This window comes from Phyllopteryx taeniolatus, chromosome 9 (assembly GCF_024500385.1).
Source record: "Phyllopteryx taeniolatus isolate TA_2022b chromosome 9, UOR_Ptae_1.2, whole genome shotgun sequence".
Classification (NCBI taxonomy): Eukaryota; Metazoa; Chordata; class Actinopteri; order Syngnathiformes; family Syngnathidae; genus Phyllopteryx; species Phyllopteryx taeniolatus.
This window is the reverse complement of record NC_084510.1, coordinates 20,909,635-20,922,293: the sequence shown is the minus strand read 5'-3', so window position 1 is coordinate 20,922,293 and position 12,659 is coordinate 20,909,635. Positions and strand designations below refer to the sequence as shown.

General features: G+C 40.4%; 1 protein-coding gene across 3 annotated transcripts in view; it reads left to right on the top strand.

Moving 5' to 3' along the window:
- The window catches only part of megf6b (multiple EGF-like-domains 6b), a 67,836-nt gene that overhangs the window by 53,844 nt on the left and 1,333 nt on the right, over positions 1-12,659 (top strand). For 2 of the 3 annotated variants that reach the window (XM_061784012.1, XM_061784015.1), the window contains 18 exons: positions 28-153; positions 231-362; positions 1,213-1,341; positions 1,426-1,557; positions 1,985-2,113; positions 2,197-2,325; positions 3,013-3,141; positions 4,192-4,320; positions 6,235-6,363; positions 6,434-6,562; positions 7,722-7,850; positions 7,918-8,049; positions 8,802-8,930; positions 9,010-9,138; positions 10,218-10,346; positions 10,415-10,543; positions 11,324-11,452; positions 11,533-11,661. In XM_061784012.1, the coding sequence (XP_061639996.1) occupies positions 28-153; positions 231-362; positions 1,213-1,341; positions 1,426-1,557; positions 1,985-2,113; positions 2,197-2,325; positions 3,013-3,141; positions 4,192-4,320; positions 6,235-6,363; positions 6,434-6,562; positions 7,722-7,850; positions 7,918-8,049; positions 8,802-8,930; positions 9,010-9,138; positions 10,218-10,346; positions 10,415-10,543; positions 11,324-11,452; positions 11,533-11,661 (2,328 nt within the window). The remainder of the gene's footprint in view (positions 1-27; positions 154-230; positions 363-1,212; positions 1,342-1,425; positions 1,558-1,984; positions 2,114-2,196; positions 2,326-3,012; positions 3,142-4,191; positions 4,321-6,234; positions 6,364-6,433; positions 6,563-7,721; positions 7,851-7,917; positions 8,050-8,801; positions 8,931-9,009; positions 9,139-10,217; positions 10,347-10,414; positions 10,544-11,323; positions 11,453-11,532; positions 11,662-12,659) is intronic. The other variant, XM_061784014.1, reaches the window with a different exon arrangement.

The following is a 12,659-nucleotide window of genomic DNA, read 5'->3' as shown; positions in this document are numbered from 1 at the left end:
CAACCCCTGCCACGTGTCTTCCTTTAGACTGCCCCGAAGGAAATTTTGGAGCCGGCTGTGTGCATCCTTGTAACTGCACCGGCGCCCCCTGTGACAAAGTGACAGGAAACTGCAGGTGTCCCTCTGGCACTACTGGGGAGTGTTGTGAGAACGGTACGCCGATCAAACTGAACACCACTATGTCAAGTTATAAACAACATTTATACATTTTATAATGTTTTTTTCAACAGTGTGTCCGGAGGGTTTTTGGGGCGTGGGCTGCTCAGAACGCTGCCCCGTTTGCGAGAATGGCGGCGTGTGCGATAAACACAACGGCTCATGTAACTGTGCCCCCGGCTTCATGGGAACCCTCTGTCACAACTGTAAGTACCGTGCCCTTTTTAACACAACACTCATGAAAAGAAAACACATCTCACTTCTGTGTTTTGGAAGACAAGTTTACACGCCAAACTTCTTCAAAATCATCATGATTCTTGTGTCCATCCTGGACCATAGCTACCCGATTTGCCCATGTTTGGTGAAATAGAGTTTAGCAGTCAACAGCAATAGTAATAAAAACAAATCCCAGAACATGTTTGTTTTTACTTTTGCGGTTTTTCAATATTTATTATAAATTGTATGGCATTTTTGTGCATAATTTTATTAATTATTCATATTTATATTAGATGCAAAAACATGACATACAATAAATGAATACAATTTAATATTATACAAAGTATTTACATTTTTTTATTTTATTTCTAAGCATTCACCAACCTTTCTATGCACGTAGCATATGTCAATATAGAAATATATGTATATAAAATAATAGATACAATTTAAAAATGTACAAAAGCAAACATTTTAAATCACAATTATTATTTTGTGTAAGTTTTTGCATGTTGTTTTATTAAAGTGTTTTCTTATTTATTAAATTGTTGTTATTTATCTTAACTCTAAAACAAACAACAAAGAAACAAACATTAACAAATGATTTAGTTAACTTTATATTTTAGTATGGTAGTCAGACAATGTGTCCACTTGTCACTCACATTGTAACAGAATGCCTTTCACCATTGTTCTTATTGGTCCTTTTCCTACAAATGCTTTTCCTCGGCTGAAATTGCACACGAGTACAACAAAAAAAAAGTATTAGATTTTGTAATAATCTGACAGCAAACTTGACCTCCGAACCAAGAAGCTGACATGACATTTTTGCTGTGATGTGATCAGCATGTCCCAGCGACCGTTTCGGTCGAGGTTGCCAGATGAAATGCGTGTGCGAGAACAATGCTCGTTGCGATGCAGTGAGTGGGCGGTGCACCTGCGCACCCGGCTGGACCGGCCACGACTGCAGGAAAGGTACCACCCCCTCCCCTCCCAAAAAAATAAAAAATAAAAAATCGAACTCAAGAGGTACCTGACATGGATTTTCTTTTGTGCCAGCATGCGACACGGGCCACTGGGGGGCGGACTGCACGGAGAACTGCGACTGTCAAAATGGAGACGGCAGCTGTGACGCGTTGACGGGCCAGTGCAACTGTGAGGCTGGTTACACTGGGACTCAGTGCCATGAGAGTAAGTGCTGCCAACAACATTGGTTGTCTTGAAGCACATTCAATAATCGTGGAGATGCTGTCTTTAAATCCGTCTACTAAATCCAATTGTCCGTTGAATTAAACCACTTTTTTTCATGGCCTAAAAAGACCCAGTAGAGTGCAAAATGATTGTGAATAAATATAAAAAAAGCTTTAAAAAGTTGGAAAACTTTGAAAGTTCATCCAAACTTACTTCGCTGATGCATGGGAGGGGTGATTTGGAGTTCCAACTGGACACTATTTTCTGTCTGTTAAATCCAAAGTCCGTTAAGTTGTGGTCTGCTAAATCGAGGTTCCGCTGTACTGTGTATTATTTGAACCACACAGCTTGTCTTATTGGTGGAAAAATGCAACAAATATACATATAATTGTTAAATATGAATCAATTTGTGTTTTTTATCTGTCAGAGTGTCCAGGGGGAATGTTCGGTCTCGGTTGTTGTCATCGGTGTCAGTGTGACAATCAGGCATTGTGCGACCACGTGAGCGGCGCGTGCACCTGCCAGGTGGGATGGACCGGAACCTTCTGCGAAAAGCGTAAGAGACTCGCATCTCGCACTTTTACTCCTCAAAGTGTGCAGAGTGTATTTAAGTGACGTGTCAATCATTGTGTGTCTCAGCGTGTCCTCAGGGCTTCTTTGGACTGGACTGTCAGAAGAAGTGTGCGTGTCATAATGGCGGCCGCTGTGATGCGGTCAGCGGCCTTTGTTCGTGTCCCAGTGGCTGGATCGGACCGTTCTGCAACCGAAGTGAGTGACGCCACACAATATGTACACTCCGCCAAGAAAAAGTATTCACAGCCCTCCATTTTGTATACATTTGCAACTGTATTTTCAAATGGATTCAATAAATGTTTTATATTTTTAAGAACTTCGCAAGCATTTCCAAGCACTTTTTCACTTGGTCATTATTTGGTACTATGTGTATAGTTTTGAGGGAAAATATTAATTGAATCTGTTTTGGTGTATGGCACATAATCACATAACACAGCATTACACATGGTCAGCCACCTTACAAAAACTGAAAAATGTTTGTATGGTATGTAGTAGGGCCCTGCGATTGGCTGGCAACCAGTTCAGGGTGTACCCCGCCTCCTGCCCGTTGATAGCTGGGATAGGTTCCAGCGCTCCCGTAACCCTTGTGAGGATAAGCGGTTCTTAAAATGGATGGATGGATATATATATATATATATAATGGATGGATAGTATGTAGTAGGAGTATCCATCCATCCATTTTAAGAACCGCTAATCCTCACCAGGGTCGCGGATGCGCTGGACGATAGACGGGGTTCACCCTGAATTGGTCGCCAGCCAATCGCAAATCATCCAATATTTCCTTGCTCTACCATCTTTATCACTTACCAAAGTGGACTTCCCCCTTTTGATGAGCAGAGTTCATGAGGAGTTAACCATCTTCCGTCTCCTTCTCATTGGCAGCGTGTCCGAGCGGTTTCTACGGCGACGGCTGTAACCTGACCTGCGGTTGCCGTAACGATGGTGTCTGCCACGCAGCCAGCGGGCTGTGCGTGTGCACGCCGGGCTGGATCGGCCCCGACTGTGCACAAGGTGAGCGCACGTACGCACCCAAAGTGACGACCGGAGTGACTACGTCGTTGTGGCAACTCCAGAAGGGACAAGCCCAAAGTCACAACAACTGCCAACTACATAGTACATTACTCTTGTTGATACCTTGGTACAAAAAAAAAATCTTTTTTTTTTGCACAAATAATATCTCTCTTTTATTAACTTTCATAGTGCTTGTAATGAAAAGTTTAAAAAAGAAAAGCAAGTTAGCATTGTCTTGGGCTTTTATTCCACCAAAACAACGTATTCCTGTAAATTTGCTAATGTTGTGGACTGACTAACAAAAAAAATGCTAAATGATAACAGCTGAAAAAATGCACCATAGCTATGTTTGCTGGTGGTTGTTAGGCTGGCACAAGACACAACGCTTTCTCCACGAATCATTCTTGTAGGCGAGAACATCAAACAATTCTGTAAAATAAGGCTATGGATGGGGAATATTTTGCTTCTCTGAATTTGTTGCATCATCATTGCTAATGTTTCCTGGTTCACATTCCTCCATGTTGTCCCTGTTTTGTCTGCCGAATAAGTCCCCAGGATCTCAATCAATCAAAATCTCAACTTCTCTCTATTTGTGTCTATTTATTTATTTATTTATTTTATTTATTTTTTTAATTTTGGAGATAGATAATAGTAACAAGCTAATTTTCACCAAGTGAGCAGTAGAAAGTACACATACGCTATCTTTTCAAATGTCATTGAACATTTAGCTTTAATGTTTAGCTGAAGCAAGCAGCCACCCATAGCTTTAACGTTAGCGAGAGGATGCGGACATGTTGGCTCGTCTTCACTATAATAATGTGTTACATGCCCGCGTCTTTCATTTCTGCATGCGCTTTAGCTTTAACGTTAACTTTAACGTTAGCTAAATAAGTGACCTTATTGGCTATTGTTCTCCATCGGAGCGTGTTAGCTGGCCGACGTCTTAAGCTTTATCGTTAGTTTTAACGTTAGCTAGAAGAAGCACCTAAGAACGATTTACTGTACTTCCCACCACTGCGGTTGAGTACCAGCTGGGCATTTCTTTCCCAGAATGCCCGGCGGGGTTCTACGGCGCCGACTGTCAGCACCGCTGCTTTTGTCACAACGGGGCCACGTGCGATAAAAGCAGCGGAAAGTGTTCCTGTTCTAGCGGCTGGACAGGAACCGCCTGTGAACTGGGTAAGAGGCCGTCTCCAAATAGATGTCAGATTTAGTTCTATTTTATTTTTGGATGTTTGGCCTTCATCTAGTCGGCTTTATGAACTTTATACGTCCAATATGTGTGGTTGGGCTCCACAACAACAGCCAGAACCTCCTCCGGTTCAGCTCATGACTTCAATCTGGGTCTGTTCCTGCGCAGTTCAAATTTATGAGCAGTTGTTACTTACGACACTTTTTAATATGAGTTGCTATTTATTTAAGTTGAATGCGTGCAAACAAAAAGAGTGAGGACAGTGGAAACTCTAAAGCAGACTCATATTTCCCATAGGAAATAATATAAGGCAAATTCATCTTGTTCAGGGCCAAATTTTGGTCGTCGTTAAATCTTATTAACTGTACAGCTGATGTTTTAAGTTTGCCATATATTTCAAAAAAATAAATGAACCCTAGCAAGTTTTGTGTTCTATATAATTAAAAAAATTAGTAGGGTTCTTAAATATTTTTAAAGCCAGCTTAACAAACCAAAATACAAAAAAAAGAATAAAATAAATAAAAAGATATTTAAAACTATAACATAATAATAATATATAAAAATAAAATTGATAATGAAATAAAACTAATACAAACAAATGAATAAAAAAAGCTAAATTAAAAGTAAATAATCAAAATAAATAAATACAAGAGTATTAAGATATTGAACATTAAAATTAAATCTATGCATCCATCCCTCCTCAATACCGCGTATCCTGTTCAGGGTCACGGAGTGCTGGAGCCTATCCCAGGTGACTTCGGGTGAAAGGCGGACTACATCCTGAACTGGTCGCCAGTCAGTCGCAGGGCACATTAACGTCAATGTTTGAAAACACAAAAACATGAACACGGACAGCCATTCGCACTCACGTTCACATCGTCACTGAGTGGGAACTGAAGCCACGCTGCATGTACCCGTCAGGCGAATCCACCACTACATCATCAGTGACAAAAATTAAAGCTGAAAAATAACAGGGCGGCACGGTGAGCGACTGGTTAGATCGTCTGCATCACAGTTCTGAGGACCGGGGTTCAATCCCCGGCCCCGCCTGTGTGGAGTTTGCATGTTCTTCCTGTCCTTGCGTGGGTTTTCTCCGGGCACTCCGGTTTCCTCCCACATCCCAAAAACATGCATGGTATGTTGATTGACAACTCTAAATTGCCCATAGGTGTGAATGTGATTGCGAATGGTTGTTTGTTTCTACTGGCAACCAGTTCAGGGAGTACCTCGCCTCCTGCCCGATGATAGCTGGGATAGGCACCAGCACGCCCGCGACCCTAGTGAGGAGAAGCGGCTCAGAAAATGGATAGATAATAATACAAATAAATGAATACAAATAACAATGAAAATAAAATAATGAATACAAATAAATAAATATAAAAACAATAAGAAATAGAAAAACTAAAAACATAAAACTGAAAGAATACAACAAAATAATTGAATAGCAATACATTTTTAAAGTGTATACAGTTTAAGCTAAAATAAAAAAAACTAAAGCAAAATGATAAAACAAAAATAAAATAAATACAATACTTTGGAAAACAAAGTAAAAAATGCAGAAATAAATATAAATTAAAATAAACGAAAATATTTAAAAGAATGACCTCAGACAACCTTGTGGACTACAGTCTATGTTACTGAAGTCTTCTATTCTATAAGACTGCATTGTATTGAACCATTTGGCTTGTCTTGTTTTATCTTAACTTACCTTACAATCCTGAGCTTGTATGTGGTGGTATTCCAGAATGCTCTCCTGGCGATCTCCAGATGCTCAGTCCAAGTGAAAATTCCTATCTGGGAACATTTTGCAGTCCTCTGCAGGAACCTGATGAACGCCATGTGACTCCAGCCATCTTCGTTTTGTCATCAGCGACTTGTGCGTTCTGTGTTTTTCCACATAGAGTGCGTGGCGGGGCACTTCGGGGCCGACTGCCGACGTGAGTGCGAGTGTGAGAATGGCGGCCGCTGTGACAGACAGACAGGACGCTGCAGCTGCGCCGGCGGATGGACGGGAGAACGCTGTCACAAAGGTGAGCGTCGGACCGACGCTTTATTGTGTTTCTGTTGCGTGACTTTTTTAACTGTCACTTGCGCTCCCAGCGTGTGACCTGGGCACGTTTGGACGCGAGTGCAAGGAGACGTGTCAGTGTTTGCACGGGGCGTCGTGCCACCACGTCACAGGCGACTGTCAATGCCCGCCCGGCTGGAGAGGAAAACACTGTGACAAAGGTACTGCAAATAAACGAGTCTCATAGAAACAATGCGATGCAGATGAAACGATGCGACACGACAGATGTTCTGGGGACATTTTCAAAATAACAACTGCCAAGTGCGAGGACTTCAACCAAATAAAGTTCAGATGTTCGACAAGGCTTTTCCAGACATTTTTTGTTTTACTTTCTAGCAGCAGCCTAAAGGTTTTGTGCTAACACTTACTTTTATATCTGTTGTTTTCCCCTGTTTAAAGAAAGAAAGAAAAAAAAAAAACATTAATTTGATTAATTAATTAATTAAAATTAATTAAAATAGATGTATTTGAATTTATGATAAAAAGAAATGGGACATAGTACTGTATTTTTTAAGTTTTAACGTTTTATTAAGAAAGTAAATGTAATCAAAATAAAATAAGAAAAGAACATACAGTATTTTTAATCATATGTTTTTAAGTATGATGTGAATGCAATTCTTTTTAAAAAATAAAAGAATGGAAAAGTTGTATGTATGAATTTTCATTTTTATTACGTTGCAAACATACTACAAGTAGTTTAAAATACTGCATTACTACTACACCACTACAATAACTAGCACTACTATTACTTCTACTCCTACTATGAATGAAAATGATATATTTTAATATTATGTTTTTTATTTTATGTTTTGAAGTGAAGGAGGCACGGTGACCGACTGGTTAGAGCGTCAGCCTCACAGTTCTGAGGACCCCGGTTCAATTCCCGGCCCCGCCTGTGTGAAGTTTGCATGTTCTCCCCGTGCCTACGTGGGTTTTCTCCGGGCACTCCGGTTTCCTCCCACATCCCAAAAACATGCATGAATTGGAGACTCTAAATTACCCGTAGCCATGACTGTGAGTGCGAATGGTTGTTGTTTTCTATGTGCCCTGCGATTGGCTGGCAACCAGTTGAGGGTGTACCCCGCCTCCTGCCCGATGACAGCTGGGATAGGCTCCAGCACGCCCGCGACCCTAGTGAGGAGAAGCAGCTCAGAAAATGGATGAAATGAGTAAACTAAAATAAATCCAATAAATAAAATATATAAAAATAAGGAACCTCATATTTTGTCATTTTTCTATTTTCTATTTTAAAATAAATATTTTTTTAAGCAAATAAAAGTCAGGAAAATGACATAATGTGAATAATTTGTCTGTTTGCAGCCTGTCTGCCAGGTTCTTTCGGGCCAGGCTGCATGCGGCGCTGCAGCTGTTCTTTGGGCACTTCCTGCCACCACGTGTCAGGCGAGTGCGGCTGTCCGGCAGGACTCACTGGCAGCGGCTGCGAGAAAAGTGAGTTTTAATTAGCTTCCCCCACCGAAGTAATACGTGACAACCCGTCTCTCCCTCTCAATGTCAGCTTGCTTCCCTGGAACCTTCGGTCCAAACTGCAATGAGGTTTGCCAGTGCTCTCAAACCAACCAACTGTGCCATCCGGTGTCAGGATCTTGCTACTGTGCGCCGGGCTTCCACGGGCCCAAATGTGACCAAAGTAGGTCTCCCAGAAAAGCAATACACCACACGGACATCAAAACATAATACGGTGCTACCCCAATTCTCAGGTGACCTGACTTGCGTTTTTTTTTTTTTTTATCTTGACTTGCAAGTATGAGTTGCAAGTTTCAAAAAAGAAGCTTCAAGATGCTTATTGTTTATGCTCCATTGTGAAGCTTACTGTCAAACTAAACACAAAACAAAGATAATTACCCATTTTGTATTCAACCAAGCCACATAACTTTGCAGATTTAGGAAAGCACGCTAGCTTAATGCTAGAACACAATGCCAAGCACCATAGAAGGGCTAGCAAAAGTAGCATCGATGGTGCAATAGTAATAGAAGAAATGGATATTTGAACACAAGTGGTGCAGCAACATATGTAGGCAGACACAGCAATAATCACAGGCATATATCCTTTAGCCTGTAAAAACGCAATTCATGTTACTACAGCTTACTGAGGTTGGAAGTGACAGTCTTCAAGGTGTATTTATTGTTAATATTATACTGCCCCCTGGTGGCTAGGGTACACACACCAGAAGAAGACACATAAGTAACTATTGAATAAAAACAAAATCATGATGCACAAACTCTTTAATTCTTTAGATTCTATTTAATTGTTATTTTCCTGTATGTTTTTAATGTATGTGCTATTTTCCTTCTTAAAAAAAACATTGCAAACGTTATTTGGGGCAGATTGGAACGGGTTAACGGCATTTCCATTCATGTTTTCTGTTTCCTTGTGTTCAGCATGTGCAGCGGGTCGTTACGGCCCAAACTGCGAGCGGGCGTGCGAGTGCGAAAACGGCGGCGTGTGTGCGCCGTCCAGCGGCGCCTGTGAATGTCCCGCAGGATTTATCGGCGCTCGCTGCAACACCAGTGCGTCCAAAAAGAACTAAACAACAGGTGATTCATAATTAAGAGGGTGACGTTTACCTTTTGGTCTCCGTGACGACAGCGTGTCCCGACGGCCGCTACGGAGCGGACTGCGCTCAGGTGGCCCCCTGTGAGGACGGAGCCCGAAACCACCCGGTGACCGGTCGCTGCGCGTGCCCGCCCGGGCGAATGGGAGAGCACTGCGCACACGGTGAGTGAGCGGCCAGGAAAGGGATGAGCGACACCTACATACACAAGAGTCTCCAATTCATGCATGTTTTTGGGATGTGGGAGGAAAACCCACGCAGGCACGGGGAGAACATGCAAATTCGACACAGGCGGGACCGGGGATGGAACCCCGCTCCTGAGAACTGTGAGGCTGACGCTCTAACCAGTCCCTCACCGTGCCGCCCCAACTATCATATATATATATGGATATATATATATATATATAGTTTTTTTTAAATGTTTTAAGCTATTTTTGAAATATATATAATATATATATATATAAGATTTTAAAACATTAAATAACACAAAGTAAAAATATATTTTTTATATTTTTATATTTAGTATTCTAAAACTTAAAAGGAGTTTAAGAAGTACATGTTCAAGCAGTTAAATATATTGGGAAAAAAAGTCAAAATGGCAGCTTTGTAAAACATGATCCAAGAATATTTTATAAATATAAATTAACATTCAATAAATTATTATACAATTGGATTAATAGCAAAATAAAAAGAATTTATATACAAAGTTACCAAAACTAATTACCATTAATATCATATAAGAAATTCATGAAAACCCCCCCAAAAAATCCTAAAATGTAAAATACATTTGATAAATAAAATAAATTTATCATAATTACAATTAAATACAATATCTAATTATTTTATGAAGACCCCCAAAATCTAATTCATGATTTGATTTGCTTTTAAAAATTTACAAAACATTTATTAAAATTGTTTTAGAGATGACACAATAAATTGTATTCCTTTTGGTTTTAAAAATAATTAAATATATATATTAAATGAAAATATTGTTTTACAGAGATGAAAAAAATCTATATATGTACAACTGTTCTTTTCCAAAGATAAACAATAATTAAAATGATCTAAAATGTAAATTGTGTTTTACATCAATAATTAAAACAAGTAAGTAACAATTAAAACAATGAGTCAAAAAAAAATTTCAATTCAGTTGATTTTGGAACTTTATAAATTTCGAGGTTCTGCTGCTGTTAATAAGTTCACTGACTATGTGTGTGTGTGCATGTGCGTGCTATGTCATCAGGTTGTCCTCCAGGCTGGTTCGGCTCGGGCTGCGTTCGGCGTTGTAACTGCAGTAACGGCGCCACGTGCCACCCGGCAACGGGCAACTGCACGTGCGGCCTGGGATGGACGGGACAACACTGCGACACGGGTAACACGCCGTGCACTCAAAAGCAGTCAGGAGGGAGCCGTCATGTGATTCTTCTTCTTGCGTCCCAGAATGCCCGGCGGGCACATTTGGCGCCGACTGCCGGCTGACGTGCGAGTGCGAAAATAACGGCACGTGTGACCGAGTGAGCGGCGCCTGTCGCTGTGCGCCGGGATACTACGGCCACGTGTGTGAACACGGTGAGAAAAAACCACACAATAACATACCACTCGAATTAAATTTTAATTTATTTAGAAGTAAGACATACATAATACTTTAAAATAAACATTAAGAATAAAGGCAATGTTTTAAGACCATATCCACAATGAGTTACTCATGGATTCACTTTTTACCTATTCCTCTGTTATTCACAAAAAAAGTAGTTCTTTACATTCTAATTATGTTATTACTGCATTTTTGTGTAAGTTACAATATTATAGCGTGCTATTTTCATATTATCTAATTAATTATATATTACACATTTTTTGTTGGATTTTTTTTGCATGGGCGGAATGGAATAATGGCATTTCCATTCATTACAATGGGGAAAGATGATTTGAGATACGAGTGTACTGTGTTGGCACTACTGTTGTTGAAATGAGTAGCTGTTGTCTCCTGTGTATTGTGTTTGGTAAAAAATATTTTAGTATTTAAGTAATTGATGCTTTGGTGTGTTGTTCCATTGTCATCATGGCACTTTTCCACATTTACTTAGACAACACACACACAAAAAACACCACAAAAAAAGCCATAGAAAAAGCGCAGAGTTCATCTTTTCGATTTTTGCCGATGATGCGTTTAAGGAATATTTTTCCAGAAAATTTCCAAATGGTTCCACTTTTGAGAGGGTTTGATTGTATATCGCACTTTTGTCGTTAAACTCCATCCAAAACGACATGTCACATGTAATGTCGTCATTACACCAAGTGGTAAGAACGAGGCATGCTAGCGTCTATTGATGACAATGTTGCGGTCCTCAGCGTGTCCGGCGGGTTTGTACGGAGCGCGGTGCCAGCTGCAGTGCGACTGCGCGGCCGGAGCTTTCTGCCAGCCGGCGTCCGGCCGCTGCGTTTGTCCGGTCGGGCGTCACGGCGCTCGCTGCCAGAAAGGTGAGTCTTGTCGCAAAGCGCGACGTGAGCGCTGCCCCCTTGTGGATAAGTGATGGTACTGCTCTTGTGTTTGTTGTCAGTGTGTGAAAAAGGGACGTCCGGTCGCGGCTGCGCTAACGTGTGCGACTGCGAGCGCGGCGCTCCGTGCGACCCAGTCACGGGAAGATGTCTCTGTGCGCCGGGAAGGACCGGAGACAGATGTGAGCTCGGTGAGACGACCGTTTTTTGATTCCCTTAATTTACGGCACAGAGCGCGTCTCTTCAGCCTGTGTTTCAATTTCCTTTTATTTGCTTCCACTCAACTTTCTGAATTATTTTTGTTTTACAAATATATATTTTAACAAGGATATATATATATATATATATATATATATATAAAGCCACCCTAAAAAGTGTTCAAATATTTACAAACATTTTCAATTGTTCATTTTTGTTACTTTTGACATTGTTTTTAAGATAATTTCACGTTCAGCATTCTTTTTTTTAAAAGTAGTGCTGTCTTTACAAAGACAAAAAAATAATAAAGTAAAATTTAAAAAAGTCAATTTTTTTAAATAATCATTTTCAGTTCTTATTTTAAAAGATATTGTGTTTAAAATAATTGGGACAGCAAAAAAAGAAAAAAATGTCTTTCATTTTAAATAGTATTTCTGGGTGCGTTAGTTTTGTTATGAATATAAAATGTTTCATATTATTTTGAACATTTTCAGTCAGATATTTTCAAACATTTTTTAATATTTTCTATTTGAAAAGATAACGTATGTGCAGAATTTTTATTACCAGTTCTATCACAAATATTAAAAATGTATTTTTAAGACCTTTTTTTTAGAAAGATAAAAATAATAAGAAAATTCAAAAATAAATTTTCTTTACGCAGCACGGTGGACGACTGGTTAGAGCGTCTGCCTCACAGTTCTGAGGACTGGGGTTCAATCCCCGGCCCCACCTGTGTGGAGTTTGCATGTTCTCCCCGTACCTGCGTTGGTTTTCTCCGGGCACTTCGGTTTCCTCCCACATCCCAAAAACATGCAAGGTAGGTTGATTGAAGACTCTAAATTGCCCGTAGGTGTGTACGTGAGTGCGGATGGTTGTTTGTTTGTATGTGCCCTGCGATTGGCTGGCAACCAGTTCAGGGTGTACCCCGCCTCCTGCCCAATGATAGCTGGGATAGGCTCCAGCACCCCCGCGACCCTTGTGAGGAGAAGCG